Below are 17,672 nucleotides of genomic sequence, written 5' to 3'. Positions count from 1 at the left end.
AGAGTAAAAATCTGATAAAGAAAGTTAATATAGAAATAATATATAGCTAATATGTAAACACTTCGCTTACCTATGCTTCGGCACTGCTATTAAAAAAACATTAGCCAACATATGTATACCGACTAATGTTTGGACAATGCATACTAATGAAAATACAAAAAGCTGATAATGTCCAAAGTCTCCAAGGTAATCCAGACACTTGTTAATATCAAGGGATTTTGCCTTCATTTTAAAAATTTTAATTCTTAAATGGTGAGGGATTTGAAAAAATAAAATAAAAAATAAATCTGATTAGAAAATGCAATCAACGGGAAATTTTATCAGTAGAAAACAAAGATACCTAACTAAATGATAATGTAGATAAAAAGGAAATTTTCTATAGAAAGTTTCTGTGTCAGGTAAAGTGACACGTATAAAACACACAATTTAATCCATTGTCACGTAAGGTCTTAAGATTTTTGCGTATATAGATGAGTAAATATAAGTGTTTTACGTTAACAACCATCATGGATTTAATGTTGTTGATCCTCGAAGTCCATCAAAAGATTCTTAACTTTTTGTAAACAAAACAAATGACAAACGATATATCAAGTTACCATAGGTACAATAATAAACAGATACACTAAATCGCGGAACTAATTGTAAATATTAAAAGCAAATATTAAAATACGCGTATTTAATGCGACAGATGGCGACAGCATATTCGCTTTAAAGATCTACGAAAGATGAATACGTGGAATATCTCATTCCACTTATTTTCGCTACGGATGGAATACAGTCATTTTTCTTAATTTTGTCACTTGATTTTCAATTTCATTTTCGGCAAATAATTCCTTGATTTAGTTAGAAGTATTCAGTTACAAAATCTTAACTTTATTTTTCAAATTGCATCACAACAGAAAAGAAAAAACGGCTCCTTTTTTTCCCCCTTCTCTTTTTTTAAAGTAATAAGTTATAATTAAAGGGGAAAAAAGTTTTTTTTTTCGTAAATACGATTTTTTTATTCACATATTTGTACATTGAATTTTCATAACAAATTAAACATCATTAATTATTTTTTGTAGTTATCTACTTTATTCTACAAATTAAAAAAAGTATGCCTTCAAACTTGAATAAAATTTCTAAAAATTACAAAAAAAAAAAAAAACTGGTATTTTGTCTATAATTAATGCACACAATTAAGAATTTTTTTTCTAAATACTATCTTTTTACATCAAATAATTGCACATTAAATTTGAAAAACAAATTATTTAACCATTATTAGTTATTATTTATTTAAATCCTAATGCTTACACTAAAAAATAAAAAGGCATTAAAACTTAAAAACTTAATAAAAAACTTGAACTTAAAAACATTTATAAAAAAATATAGAATAATATATATAATACATAATATGAAAAAAAATTATACAGAATACTAAGAAAAATTTTTCCTGTAAATACAATTTTTCAAATCAAATATTTGAAGATAGAATTGAAATTTTTTTATAATAAATAATTTAATCATTATTAAATATTTCTTGAAAACAAAAATATTTATTCCATAAATAAAAAAGTAATTAATTAAACTTCAATAACATTCAGAAACAACATTATATGTAATTATCTATATGCATAAATTAATATATAATAAGAAAAAAATTCTCGTAAGTAAGATTTTTTTAAAATCAAATATCTGCATATTGAATTTTAAAAACAAATTGTTTAAATATCATTACATATTTTCTGTAACCTAAACTATTTATTCTAAAAATAAAAGTAAGCATTAAAAATTAATAACATTCATAAAAGCGTTGTATATGTAGTAAGTATACAATTAATATAAAATAATAAGATAAAAAATTCCCCGAAGATACAATTTTTTAAACAAATCAACAAATTGAATTTTAAAAAAGAATTATTTAAACATAACTATGTTTTTTGTAACCTAATTTATTTATTCTAGAAATAAAAAAAGTACGCAAAAAACATCAGTGTAGGGTATACCGGGCAATGGTTTTTTTAAGGTCAAGTATCACTGCCTGGTATATATTTGCCCGATACTCCAAACACTGATGTTTTTCTAATCTATCGTCAGTAAGTATTGAAATATCGAATAAATGTAATTCCCGGCTAGTTTTACGCATTATATTTAATGCCGGATTTCATACTTTACAACATATCAATTAAAAAAATTTTTTTTAAACATTATTACATGTTTTTTTGCTACCTAAAATTTTTATTTTAGAAATAAATAACGTTAATACAACTATATACACAATACACCAGTGGCAGAAATCTCCTAGCACGGCAGGGGTCGCAGCAGCTAGTTGTAACACCTGCATTAAAACTTAAATAACACTCATAAAAACATTACATATTACTAGGTATACGTAATTAAAGTAATTAAGTAAAGAAGTTATTTGCTAAGATCATTTGTCATATAAAAAGGTGTGTAGACAGATTTCTTAAAAAAAAAAAAAAAAAAAAAATTAATGAACACCTTTTAAGTACTTTTTAAGCACTCAAAAAATATTTTTAATCACCTTAAAAAAAAAAAAAATCATAATTAGGATCTGTGCAGTAATAGAAATTATTTTTTTCTATCATTTAAAGTTCTTAACTTAAAAGTGAAGAATCAATAAAATTCCAAAACAATTTTCGAAAACTTTAAATAATCATGATAAAATAACTAGTCATTGAGAAATATTGCAGAGAAAATTGTGAAAATCTAGCATTTTTTTGTAATTTAGAACGACAATCGTCACGGCAAAGAAAAAATTTCTTTATAAAAGATAGAAAATTAAATACTTTTTACAAACCATGAACAAAAAAAGCACCTTTAAGGGCTTTTAAAAAACGTAAATCAAATTTAAGCACATTTAAGCACTTTTTAAAAACGCTACGCACTTTGTATAAGTTTTCTTTCGAAAAGGCATATTAAAAAATGGAGAAATTGCCGAGCCTCCTTTTAAAAACATTTTTTATTTAAAAAAAAAGAACTGAACTGAGGAAACACCGCAAAGATCAATGAGTCAAGTATAAAATTCAACTTCAATTTAAACAACGTAATGTTTGAAGAACCTCACATTTGAAAATTTTGCTACACGTATGTCGGATAAAGCTCAATTTTTACAATAATAATCAGTAGAGCCCGGATTTTGATGACCTAAAAAATCTCAACTAATGCCCTTAAAAAGTGCAAAAAATGCCTTAAATAAAGTAAAAATATTGTATCAAAAAAATATTTTGGTCTTTAAAATTATTATGAGTCATTTAAAAAATATAAAGCAATGCCATACTTGTTCATTAAAGTTTGAAAAATATGTTTTATATCCTAAAATAACAAAAAAAGGAAAATATATTGACACCAAAGTATTTTTATTTTGTATAGAAACTTTAATGGATATAACAACTTCCATCTCATAATATTACTAAATATCAGAATTACATTGGATTATGAAATGTTTTTTGATAATTTGAAATGTAAACGAGCGTCTCTTGTCTGAAAGTAAATTTTCATTCCTGCAGAAGCTTCTTTCAACGTCTACTGATGTTATAGGTGCGTACTTGAAAAAGGCGGTCTCACTTACAATTCTTCTTCAATTTGAAAAGATTTTGCTTCACCTGTTAATATTCTATAGATTTTCTTCATTGTTTGGAAGTCAGTGTAATAATGAAAATTGATAAAAAATAGTAAAAATTGGAAAAAATTAACAAAAAACTTTAAAAAATACATTAAAATGCAAAATACGCCCCAAAATTTAAGGAAAAATGCCCTATAAATCTAAAAAAATGCTCTAAAAAACAAAAAATGTCCAAAAATGCAAAAAATGCAAATGTCATCAAAATCCGGGCCTTAATAATCAGACTGCGTTGAGGCAATACCTCTAAAAGGTATTGGTTGAGGTCGCATACAAATTTGGATTCATGAAGATAGTGTTGCGGATTCACTCCGAAAATTTTGCTAGTTATAACTAAAATATAATTAACAAGGAAAGTTAATCAGCTTTAAACAATACATTTTATTCATAAAACTAATGTCTACTTAAATAGCATCATTTTGTTAGGGCAAATGAATTGAATTATCATAATTGAATTCACTATTTTTATTATGTCAGTCACATAAAGCAGGGGTCTGTTTAGAAAAAATTTGGGTCCGTTAACGCAGGGGTCTGTTCAGAAGAAATATGGGTCCGTTAACGGACCCTTCACAAAATGTCTTTTCATAAAAACGGACCCTTCTCAAAATTATTTTTCTTTTAATTGGACCCTTCACAAATTTGTTAATCTTCATTACTGTTTTGTTAATCTTCATTACTGTTTTGTTAATCAAATAAACCCTTCCCAGGGCAGAAAACAAGAAAGATGGATGTAAACGAATTAAGTTTTGTTTTCCGCAGACGATTATTCCATTATTCGTTCGAAATGAATATTCTGCGTTCAGCAGTATAGGCTAAATACCAAATATTTCTATGTTGCATCTCTAATTTAGAAGCAGCAATTGCTGTTTATTTTTGAAAATGTAATTTTTTTATTATAATTTTACTGTGACGAGCATAATCTTGTATCTATTTACAATTTAAAAACTCCTTGAAAAAGTTTCTTGCAATAACCGGACCCTATTTGCACAAATTCATGAAAGCGGACCTTGGTTGAAAGAATGTGAGTAATTTTTTCACAATTTCACGAAAAACGGACCTTTCACAAAATGTCTGGACACAGACCCCTGGTTAACGGACCATTCACAAAATATTTTAACTTAAAAACGGACCCTTAACGAAGTAATTTATCGTTTAATCGGACCCTCCACAAATTTGTTTATCTTCATTATTGTTTTGTTAATCGAATAAATTCTTCCCAGGAAGGGGGTGGGGAAAGAAATAAGTAATCGAACTAAATTTTGTCTTCGGCAGACACTTCTTCCTTTATTCGTCCGAAATGAATATTATGCGTACAGCAGTATAGGCTAAATACCAAATATTTGTATATTGCATCGCAATGTAGTAACTGCAATTGCTGTTTATTTTTGAAAATTTAATTTTTTTAATTATAATTCTACAGTGTTCAGCATAATCTTGGATCTATTTTACAATTTAAAAACTCCTTGAAAAAGTTTTTTTGCAATAACGGACCCTATTTGCACAAATTCGCAAAAGCGGACCCTGGTTGAAAGAATGTGACTTAACGTTTATTTTATATTCACAAATTACGAGTAATTTTTTCACAATTTTACAAAAACGGACCTTTCACAAAATGTCTGGACAGACCCCTGTAAAGGAAAAAGTAAATGTTTTTATTGTTGTGTTGGTACAAATGTATACCATTATGTGTGGTACAAAAAAAAAAAAAAAAAAGAAAGGAAAAAAAATGACGGATTCAATATTAATGGTTTAAGTTTAAAGGGGTGTCCTTAAATATACTAATTAATTAGTGGAGCTGATATTAAAGTTACAGAAGACTCAGAAATGTACTTTTTCTGAATAAATATACTCTTCCCCCTGGACAGATATGGATTTCTATCAATTATAATATTCATTTATCCAAAGACAATTCCATACAAACATATACATAAAAATTATTTATTATTTTCATGGTCGAAAAAAAAATTGAATTACGAGGCATATAAATTTTTATATCATTGGCTCAATTCAAAATTTGAAACGAAAAAGATTGAATAGTTTCTGAGTTATCAAATTTTAAAAGAGAATCATGTGTAAATTTTGATTTCTCAGAAACTATTCGACCAATTTGTTCACGTTTTGTATTTTACCATGTAAAATCACATTCTCTAAAATGATGTAAAAATTTGTACACTTAACAACTCAAAATGTTTTCGACTATTATTTAATAAAATAATAAATCACTATTTTTTGCATGGCATTATCTCAGGATAAACGAATTTTATAATTACGTATAAGAATTATTTGAATTCTCTCTCTTGATTAAGCAATATAGACTAGTGGTTACCAACTGGCAGCCTGCGAAGCCTTTTTTTGTGGCCCGAGAACTTAAATATATTAATTGTCATTTTTCTGCGGACAATTTTCGTAAAAATCTATACGGGTTTAAAATACTTCTTCGTTAAAAAAAAAAAAAAAAAAAAAAAACTTAATTTCTTCGTTTCTGTGAGATTTAACATACCAACGATGCAAAAAAATTTATTTCTCAAGTTTTGCATCCAAGAAAATATTTATTCAAATATAAAAATAATCGTGTATGTCGCAATTTTTTGTTTCGTTTTTTTTTTTTTTTTTTTTTTTTTGCATTTTGTGAATTTAATTTAGCATGTGCGTATCAGAAATTTTCTCGAAGTAATTCTCCGATTTAACTTTTTTAAACCATTAATTTTGGACGAAATTATTTACATTTGTAAATTTTAAAACGTATAAAGAAGGTAATGAATATCGTGTTTTATTTAAATTCTCTGAATTGAATATGGCCTGAGCGAAAAAGAAGAAAAATTTTTTTATTTCAAATGCTCGAGAATTTTTTTTGTCACCAAGTTTCTGATTAAGAGAACAGGGTGCGTAGCCAAATTATTCAACAAAAAATAAGCACCCTTTAAGCACTCAAAAAATATTTTTAAGCACTTAAAAAAAATATAATTGGGAAGGGTTGGAAAGTTTTTGACAATTGACCGTTTTTTCTTGTTTTAACCGTCATGTCAGAAAAAAACTTTTGGTATTGTTTTTGACATTTGTCAAAAATCATGTAAAACGAATGGCATTTTCATACGCTAAGGACTGACAATATACCGAAATAGATTGGGGTTGAATGAATTGTGAAAATATTGAATAGAACAGTGTGAACTGCTTCTTTTTGCATAATTCTCAGCGAAAATCAACATGGTAAAGGAAAAACCTCATTTCGAAACAAGGGAAAATTAAGCACTTACAAGAAAAGAAGTTTTTTATTTACAGGGTATCTGCTGCATTTTACCTAGATTTTGAAAAATCTCATTTCGAAACAAGGGAAAATTAAGCACTTACAAGAAAAGAAGTTTTTTATTTACAGGGTATCTGCTGCATTTTACCTAGATTTTGAAAAATCTCATTTCGAAACAAGGGAAAATTAAGCACTTACAAGAAAAGAAGTTTTTTATTTACAGGGTATCTGCTGCATTTTACCTAGATTTTGAAAAATCTCATTTCGAAACAAGGGAAAATTAAGCACTTACAAGGAAAGAAGTTTTTTATTTACAGGGTATCTGCTGCATTTTACCTAGATTTTGAAAAATCTCATTTCGAAACAAGGGAAAATTAAGCACTTACAAGGAAAGAAGTTTTTTATTTACAGGGTATCTGCTGCATTTTACCTAGATTTTCAAATTCATGACTTTCCATGACTACTTCCAAGAATTTTTCATGACTAAACGAAGTTACTATTTTCTCCAACAAAAACACAACAATAAATTTAAAAAAGCATTATAATAACATTAATTGAAATGATAGGTACAAGCAAAACTGTTATACTTTTCATCTTCATATTAATAGATTTTAAATTTAAAATGCATCGTAAAAAAAAGGTGAAGCAATAAAATAGATGTAAAAAAGTACAAAAGCAAATATTTTTTTTTCTTTTTTTCTGTAGAATTATATTCTAAATATACTTTTCTCCTTCATCAGAAAGGAAAGAAATACTCCTGATTTTTCAGTTCTCATTTCGGAATTAAAAAAAAAATTGCCAATGACTGGCTTGATTCAGCTAGAATGTTAAATTGATAAAATAAAAAAAGTAAATAATAATAAAAATTCTGAAATCACAGAAGTTTAAAAGATAATTCCCTCCAGAAATAAATTTTTTTCTTTCATTTTTTTGAAAGAACACCATAATTTTTAAAGAACAGGATAGAAACATTTTATATTTTAATAAAATATGACTGTGAGTGAGGATTTTGTTACAAATTCCGATATTCAAAACACAGTGAAATTGTTTTTGGGGAGGGGGATAAATTCCACTTTAAAAATTAGATTTTTCGGAGACCTAAATCCATGACTTAAAAAAAAAAAAAAAGTTAAAATCATGACATTTCATGACAAATTTTTTCAATACTGAAATTCATGACATTCCAGGTGTGCGGATACCCTGAATTTAATAGAAACTCAATGAATTATTATGTTTACATCTTTTATTTTTACACATAAATTAATCATTCTTCTTTGAATAATCTATTGAATTAATGTAGGTTTCACCAGAATGAAATATTTTTGAGATTATTTTTTGTCCCACACATGACATTATGAATGAGAAGATTTAATAAATCATTCAAGGATGGTGAACTTTTTTTTTTGTCTAATTTAAAATGATAAATATTAGACAAAAGTGAACAATATTTAACAATAACTGATATTTATAGATCGCTCAAACATTGAATTTAATGCAAAATATCACTTTTAATTGTTTATAGATTCATATTCTGTGCAACTCAAATTAGATTGTTAATTAACCTTTACCAAATAATTACCTAGTTATACTTAAAAGTATTAGAATGGATGAATATTAGATAAAAGTGTATAATATTGAATAAAAATAACACAAATAATTTTTTTGATTGCCTAACTTAATTCCAAATATCACTTAAAAAAGTGTTCTCAAATATATAGGAGTAACTTATTACATTTTCATACTAGATTATTTTGTGTAACTCAAATTGTTTATTACACTGCAGGTTAATAATGAATGAATCACATTTAAAGAAAGTACAAAAAGGATGAAAAAGGTAAGGGAACGGAAGAAAGTAGAAAATCAAAGTTTCCAAGCTGAATAAAACGAAAGATTTCGCAATTTAAGGCTTCAGAAGAAGAAACAAATGAATGAAATTGAAAAACTGGAATTTCGAAAACATGAATGTGGCAGGAAACGGATTCAGCGAGCTAGGAAGGTAAAAAAAACAATGGCATTGCTTTAGATGCTACTTCATCAGCTTACAACTCTCCGCATACTTTTAGCAAAGCTGCAATAAAAACAATGAAAGCACTGCGTAAATCACCAAGAAAGAGATGGAAAAATCAAAACAAAGCAGTATAGATTATTCTAAAGTTATAAATTTTTTCTTTAGACCTGACATTATATACACCTGCCCAGGAATGAAAGATAGCATCTGTGTTTGGGAAGGAGGAGAAAAGAAAATCCTTCAAAAGCATTATTTGACAATATTTTTAAGAGAAGCTTTTAAGACCAAAAAATGTCCTTCTTATGAAAAATACTTCATCAGAACAATGCAAATGTAAAATTCATGAAAATTTTACACTGAAACTAAAATCCTTAAGATATGAGTACTCTAATTATAATACATTTTGGGAAAACTGCCTATGCAATATAAACCTGGATTCTAAATGCTGGAAAAATGAATGTGCCATATGTCAAAATGGTCAACTATTGTCCAAACCTTCCATTCCAGCCGAAACTGTGATTTGGAAAGAATGGAAGAAAAGTAATAATAAAATCGAGCTTACAACAACAGAAACCTGCACTGGAGCACTGCATGAAAAAATTATGGATGATCTTCTAACTATGATGAAGCATGTGCACATCAAAAGAATCCAAAATGCAGAGTTTGAAAAAGACAAGAGAAATAAAAAAAACGAGAATAATGCAAGTAGATTTTGCTATGTCTTTATCATGTGAGTACTTTTATAGTATATGTTTTTAATAAAAGTATACTTTTTATATAATTAAAATACATTAATGCAATAATTTGCTTCAATTAACTGAAATCCTCCTTTTATTTCAAGAAATAGATTTTTTTCATTTCAGTTCCGTCCCACACGTGACATTTGCATAAATAAGGGTAAATAGTCTATTTTCATACTTTTTAAAAACATAATAGTTTTAAAAAATATGTATATATGTACAAGTTATAAAAATTGCATCAAATTTCTTAAAAAAAAATTAAAAAGATTTATTATATTAGAATTTATCTACAAAATGATTGTGTAAATGTCCCACACGTGACCATGGAATGGCCCTTAAACATACATATGTATATTTTAATGCAACTTTAAATGTTTATTTTCCTATAATCTTCCGTTTAAATTATATAAATAGCTTTCAAGTTGTTTATCAGTTAATAATTTTTAAATATCTGGCATAATTTTTGAAAAAAAAAATTATGCCCAGAGCTCTGTGGCAGAATTACAGCGACACGGCGACATTTTCACAGTACAGTACAGAGTTCTTGCAGAAAGATTTTTCCTTTGAAAATTAAAAAAAAAATAGTTTTCTTTTCTACAGAAATTTACACGTAAAATTTGAATCATGCATTTAGATAAATCACTTTTTTACACGCTCAATTTATGTTGATAGTATCGTAAATCGATGTAATGTTTTGATCGAATTTTCGGCAGCTATTAATATTGATTTTCATGTGGTTTTTAAATATCCTGATATGTTTCAAACAATATGGAAAAATAAATTTTCTTAGTTTTATGAAATTGTTATGACACTCGAGTTTAAATTTATATTTTACAATTTGCTACAAATGCATTTTACGTAATATTTTTAAATCTTATTGTTGTTCGCTAATATTTTATTTGATAAAAAATTTGTTCATCATTGCAACAGAAAGATTAAAATACATTGTAAACATTTGTTCAAATTATTTATTCTCAAAATGTGAATGCATATTGTAGATAATGGTTGTTCATTATATGTTTCTTCATTTAATGTAATTATTATATAAATTTAATGAGTATCTCCGCATGTTCACGGAAATTTTAATTTAAATATTTTGAGTACTTAAAAAATATACACTATTAATAAAGATAAAAAATGCTGTTAAAGAATGTGAATAAGTCCAAGAATCGATACAGTATACTTTATGCTATGTAAGAATAGAGCAAAACAATCTGAATAAAACATAAATAATGGTAGGTACAGAAAAGGCCATGTTTTGAAGCGGAATAAACAAGAACTTTCCTTAAGCGTCTTTACACAAAATGACAGAAGAAAATGTCTATTTCTGCATGTTTATTGTTCACTTTTTCATGCATTGCTCATGTGAATAAGTGTATTAGATTGATTTTATTCACAAACATCCCTCTAAATAACAATAAAAACATAGTTAAAATATTGCCGCTTATTTAGTTTCTAGCATGCATTTTTTTTTTATGTTGCTCTTAAATTTTGAGGAACTACTATTGCAAACAAAATAGTATCACTCTCATTAATCCAGTTGTATTGCATAAGCAGACCAAATACTTTTAATAATGTTGAGTTTGAAAAGACTAACGTCTTACCTGACTTTATCATAAGATACTTTGTCCATAGGAGTCAGAAAAATGCTAGAATGTATCTGTATTCCACCAAATAACTGAGCCATACAAGCGAGTAACATAACACTTAGCTGAAATTTCCCAAAGTGACCTAAATAATCTAATATTAAATCGAAATCCATTTTTTCGAAAATCGAAATTTGCTTCCTAAACACAATTATATTCGATTACCAGCAAATTTTTCTACAAAATTATTTTTTGAAACTTCATGACATTACTTAAAAAATTTAATTATGCCAAAATATCTCAGACACAAGTCTAAATTAGGGAACTTAATAACTTCCAAATGTAAACAAGGGAAAGTTCCCATCTTAGTTTTGAATTTTATCCACGCTGGTGTGCAGAAAAGTTTCAGTATGATTTTAAAATAATCCTATTTCGAGTTCTTTAGCCTAACTTACTAGATTTTAGGACTATTCTCACTGCACAAAATTCACGCACTTAAAGTCGCTATCGAGGGAGAATGAGAACCAGAATGGTGAACCAAAAAACATATTGCTTTATGATATATGGATGGGTGGTCTAATGTAAATAATAACAAGCGTTCCTAAACCGGAAGAAATTTAGAAAATATCCGGTGTATCCCTCCGCTTATGTTATGACTACGAGGCGATGTGTGAACAAGCCTAATATTCTATACAATTTTGTTATTGTAATTTTGGTTCAAATCTAAACATAATTGTACCATTCATAAGAGCTTTCAGAAATGTATTGATTCTCAGAGGTCATAAGGCCAAAAAATTTTTTGGAAAGTTAATATCGCATTGTGAATAATTCTTAAGGTTTGCCATGTTTTGTATTTTATCCCTTATTTGGCTACATTTGAATTAAATGTCGCCAAAAATATCTTTTCAAGTTAGCCTAATTATAAAATATTCTGATGATTATGATATTAATATGATAATGCTGAAGTTTAAAGGCTGAAAGAAAGAACTCGGTACATGTGAAATACTGCAAAAGATATGCAATAATATGATGGCGCGTTTTTTCAATCTGCGGCGTAAAAATATATCGAAAGCAGTAACCCGGAAGTCTACAAAGAGCAATTTTACCACTAGCGCCACCACCCTTAGCTTTACACGATCACCCATCCATTGAGAACATTCTTTATCTCAGTTTTCATTCTTGTTTAGTTTTTTGCAATTATTTTCTTTATATGGAACTTGTTGTTGTTGTAGTTAATTTACGTCGCACTAGAGCTGCACAATGGGCTATTGGCGACGGTCTGGGAAACTTCCCTGAGGATGATCCGAAGACATGCCATCACAATTTTGATCCTCTGCAGAGGGGATGACACCCTCTCTTCGGTAGCCCGACGACCTGCACGTGATGTCGAGTACTTCACGGTAGAACAGTTTAACGATGACCAATATCACACACCCTCGATCCCTATGCAGACTAATCCAAGTGGTTACCCTCCCGCACACTGACAGCAGGCAGTGATGCTTGACTTCAATGTTATGTGGAACTAATTGAGACTATGTGTGTGTAGTGTAAGTTTTCCCAACACGTCGAGCAAAATTGATAAAATATACAACTGGAATAGTGCGTGGCCTCTTGACTGTTTAATTTTGATTGTAAATATTTGCCTCATATTGAGGTAATCTCTGTAACCTGGAAAATGGTTCACTCGGTTCTTATACGTAACGCGCTCTGCTTTCCCTTATGAAAAAATCGAGGTATAAATGAGGTATAAACGAGGTATATTTTAAAGGTATAAAGGAGGTTGTTGTTTAAATACGTCGTAAAGGTTGAAAAGGGTGCAAATGAATACCTCAAAATCAACCTCAAATATACCTTAAATATACCTCCAGAGGTATATATGTTTCAGCCTGAAGTATATTTTTTTACACTTGTGGAAGTATTTATTCAACAACCTAAGGTGTGTCATTTTACACTTCAGGTTATTAATCAACCTCAGGTGTATTTTGTTCGACCTCAGGTAATTATTTCTCAACCTCAGGTATCTAATTTTATGCTTGTAGAGGTAGATATTTTTCAACCTATGGTGTGTCATTTTACACTTCAGCTTATTATAAATCTACCTCAGGTGTATTTTGTTTGACATCAGGTAATTGTTTTTCAACCTCAGGTATATAATTTTATGCTTGTAGAGGTATATATTTATCAACCTGTGGTGTGTCGTTTTACACTTCTGGTTGTTATAAATCAACCTCAAATGTATTTTGTTCTACCTCAGGTAATTATTCTTCAACCTCAGGTATATAATTTTATGCTTGTAGAGGTATATGTTTTTCAACCTAAGGTGGGCTATTTTACACTTCTGGTTGTTATAAATCAACCTGAAGTGTATTTTCAACAATTGGAAAGGTTATTTTTAATTAGCGCCATGTGTTCCATGTTCTACCTTAAGTTATTATTTCGTAACCTCAAGTATATATTTTTGTATTTTTAGAAGCATTAATTTATCAACCAAAGACGTTTTTTTTAGCACTTACGAAGGTGAGGTGTTATACGGACCACCTAGTTTATTAATTTTTAGACTCACTATATAAGAAATATAATATATATATATAAAGATATTATATATATTATATGAAGAATAATGTAAATTAAATTTTTTTTCACTAGCAGAGATCATTTATCAACCTGAAATTTTTAATATTAAACCTTCGGCAGTAATTGCTTCTTTTGTTAAGCTATAAAAGAAAGTTTTAAATGCATAATTCTTCTATAATTTTAATAGATTGATTTAAATCATCTTAAAATAACACTTATCCAAATTCTACAGTTAGTAAAAATTATCTATGGGAACTCATACTCGTATTTTTAGAAGATAGTTGTCTAAGGTGCTTGAATTTTTAAAGCTATAAAACTACAAATTTAAATAATTAGTCAGCTGAAATTCAAAGTACTTTTATTTAAAACTAAAATTTCACTTTTTTTACAAACCAACAAAATTATTTTAAATACTGTTTCCGTCTACATGTTGAAACTTGTAATTATTGGAACCTAAGAGGAAAAAAAATATAAATTAGTAAGAAAGTCATATTTACAATAATAGTGGCAGGTCTTAAAATATTAGAAAGTATTTTTTTTATCATTTAAATTAATGGATGAAATTAATTTTTCTTTTCAGATAAATATCTTCTGCCATTTCTATTCAATCCTCGTAGCTAAAAAGCATGACATGTATCACAGCCACAAAATAAAATACACTGAAGACAGTATTACCATTAACAAAATTTACAGAAATTCAAATATACAGGGTGTTTATAAAGTCTCGGACCCATTTTGATGTTTAATAACTCATAAAATAATAAAGATAGATTAAAATTAATAACATAAATGGTTAGATAGACTCAAAAACTTTCATGAACCTTGTCAATGAACTTCCACATGTGCCCCCTTCGTCACACGGAGAATATCAAGTCGATAGTCAATTTCACGCCAGGTAGCGGCAAGCAAGTCGGCATCCACAGAGGCTATTGCTGTTGTAATTCTGGCTTTTAGGCCATCAATGTTCGACACGATCCTCCTGTAAACATTGTCCTTTATAAATCCCCAAAGAAAAAAGTCCAGCAGCGTTATATCAGGTGATCTGGGTGGCCAAGGAATTGGACCTCCTCGCCCAATTCATCTTCCTGTAAAATGGTCATTCAAAGAACTACGAACGATGATACCCCAATGAGGTGGTGCACCATCTTGTTGCAAAAAGACATGTGGCTGAAGCTCTTCTAGTTGTGGAAATACGAAGTTTTCCAACATGTCTAAGTATACGACTGGTGAGATTGTCTTTTCTGTAAAAAAGAAAGCTACCTCTCGTGAAATTGACTATCGACTTGATTTTCTCCGTGCGACGAAGGGGGTACACGTGGAAGTTCATTGACAAGGGTCATGAAACTTGAGTCTATCTAACCATTAATGTTATTAGTTTTAATCTATCTTTATTATTTTATGAGTTATTAAACATCAAAATGGGTCCGGGACTTTATAAACACCCTGTATAATTCCAATCTTATTATGCAATTTTAACACTTTTTATTTTTCTATACATCTGTAACATTATGGTACTTGTAAGTTTAATAATTAGATTTCCTTCCCTTCCTTTTTTAAAAATCTTTAAACTCAATAAACGTAGTCTTTATTTTTCAATTTTTTGTTAGATTTCATGAAACTAGCAGCTTTTTTTTAAATTTTTGACGCTGATTCTGAAAAGGACTTATGTTATTGTCAGTCACATCAGAGTTTCTTAAACAATAGTTATTTTAATAATTTTTAATCAATGTAATCAAGAATCTACAATCGTTTAATAAATTAAAATTTTAAAGTTATGTACCAATTTTTATTCTTTTTTTACACTCAATCGAATAGAACAAATTACAAGCTGATAAGAAGCATTTATTTTAAAGTTGTGAGTAATTTTATGTGAGGAAAATGTCTAAGAGAGAATGATTTGAAATAATACTTTTAAAATAAGTTGAGTATAATATCTCCTATATAACTTATAATACCGAGCAGAATAAAACTAATAGTTAGTTGTTACAAACACTTGCTTAAAATATAAATACACATCCCATAGGATGAAACTCTAAATAATGCATATTACTTTCAACAATAAATGTTTTTATTTGCAATTGATTTTATTCAATTCAGGATTAAAATTGCATACTATACTGACTTATTTCTAAAATATTTAAGATTTCCGAAATTCGCACATTTTTGAAGTAGTGAACCATAAACAGCTGCATGAAAAAGCTTATAACCTTGAAACAAATTGTCATATAAACTTGAAATCGGATTTAATTTCATTCTGCCCAATATTCTAATAAGTAATAACAATCTGCTTAGTAAATAATTAACGTGGGTAAAATGCGAGAAAATAACATGTAGTGAAAATAGCAGTTTTGTGATCAAACATGAAGAAGTGAGCTAGTACAGTTACTAGTTTTCAACTATCAAATATCCAGCAAACTATTGTTATCAATAATTACATAAATTCTGTAGTTTATTAGGAGAGATTACTTTTTCTTTTAGGTATAAATTCAGAACTATATCCCAGGGGAAGGCTGAGCAGTAGCTTGCTTGTCTCTTCTCCTGCGCCGCCGCGCATGTGCTATTTATAGCCTAGGCCATCTCAGTAATATCAGGGAACTGTGGATAAGCTCTGTAAATATATATATATATATATATATATATATATATATATATATATATATATATATATATATATATATATATATATATATATATATATATATATATATATATATATATATATATATATATATATATATATATATATATATAAACAATAATATAAACTTTGCAACAAATATCCAAACGATAAGCATACGATAAGAATAGTAGAATTTCAAAGCAAAATTGCTGTTTTAAAAATCTTTCAATTTTCACTGATTTATTTATAAGAGAAATTGTGATCATTTTTCTCAATTAATCAGCGTGCATACTGCTACGTTAAAACATATACATTTAAGCAAAATAAAAAAAAGAATAGTTCTATTTGACTGAACTACAAACAATAAAATATACTGTGCATAACCTGCTGTAACGATTCACCAGTAATGTTACCCAAAACAGTGACGAGAAATATTTCGGTTATTCTCTCTTATTGCTAAGCCTACAACGATAGCCTCTAAGAATATCCTCCAACTTAAATTATTTAAGATCAGGACGCGTCGTTAAAACAAAAATAATAAAATTTAAGTTTCAAAATTGAAGCATATTTGATTAAAAGTGATAAAACTAAATTAATAAATGTCAAGCACACTTACCGAATTTCGAATAGACTTTCGATTGTCAACACACACGCCATTTGCCGGCTCGCATGGAACTCTGGGAAGTGAGTTAGTTAATATGAAGTGTACTTTAAGCAACCTTAAAACAAGCTTAGGTATAAATAAAATGACTTCAACACCTCAATAAATACCTCACTCTCTTTAGTTGAAATAAGGTATATTTTTTTATACCTCATAAATACCTCAATATCGTTAGTAGAAAAAAAGGTATATTTTTTATACCTCGTAATTACCTCACTCTCGTTAGTTGAAATAAGGTTGATTTTTTTATACCTCATAAATACCTCTTTTGTTACAAGTGTAAGAGAAACAACCTCGTATACCTTAAAAATCATCTTATCAGTCTGGATGATTTGAAGTGAATTTAAAACAACCTCAAAATAAGCTTAGGTATAAATAAAATGACTTCATATACCGCAATAAATACCTCTTTATCGTTAGTTGAAATAAGGTAAAAATTTTTATACTTCAAAAATACCTCTTTTGTTACAAGTGTAAGAAAATAAACCTGGTATACCTTAAAAATCTCCTTATCAGTCTGGTTGATTTGAAGTGAATTTTAAACAACCTTAAAACAAGCTGAAGTATATATAAATCAACCTCGTACACCTTAATTACTACCTTTACGAGGTATAATT

General features: G+C 28.2%; 1 protein-coding gene across 2 annotated transcripts in view; it reads right to left on the bottom strand.

The window, feature by feature from the left end:
* Positions 1 to 11,599, bottom strand: part of LOC107451686 (organic cation transporter protein) — a 30,979-nt gene extending 19,380 nt beyond the window's left edge. Inside the window, exon 1 of one of the 2 annotated variants that reach the window (XM_016067854.4) lies at positions 11,219 to 11,599. In XM_016067854.4, the coding sequence (XP_015923340.2) occupies positions 11,219 to 11,376 (158 nt within the window). In that variant the 5' untranslated portion in view covers positions 11,377 to 11,599. Of the gene's footprint in view, positions 1 to 70; positions 862 to 11,218 lie in introns of those variants that run through there. The other variant, XM_071179442.2, reaches the window with a different exon arrangement.
* Between the last annotated feature and the right edge of the window lie 6,073 nt (positions 11,600 to 17,672).

This window comes from Parasteatoda tepidariorum, chromosome 1 (genome assembly GCF_982258835.1).
Source record: "Parasteatoda tepidariorum strain Cologne lab strain chromosome 1, Ptep-v5.0, whole genome shotgun sequence".
NCBI lineage: Eukaryota > Metazoa > Arthropoda > Arachnida > Araneae > Theridiidae > Parasteatoda > Parasteatoda tepidariorum.
The sequence above is the reverse complement of the archived record's forward strand: the minus strand, read 5'-3'. Positions and strand labels throughout refer to the sequence as shown.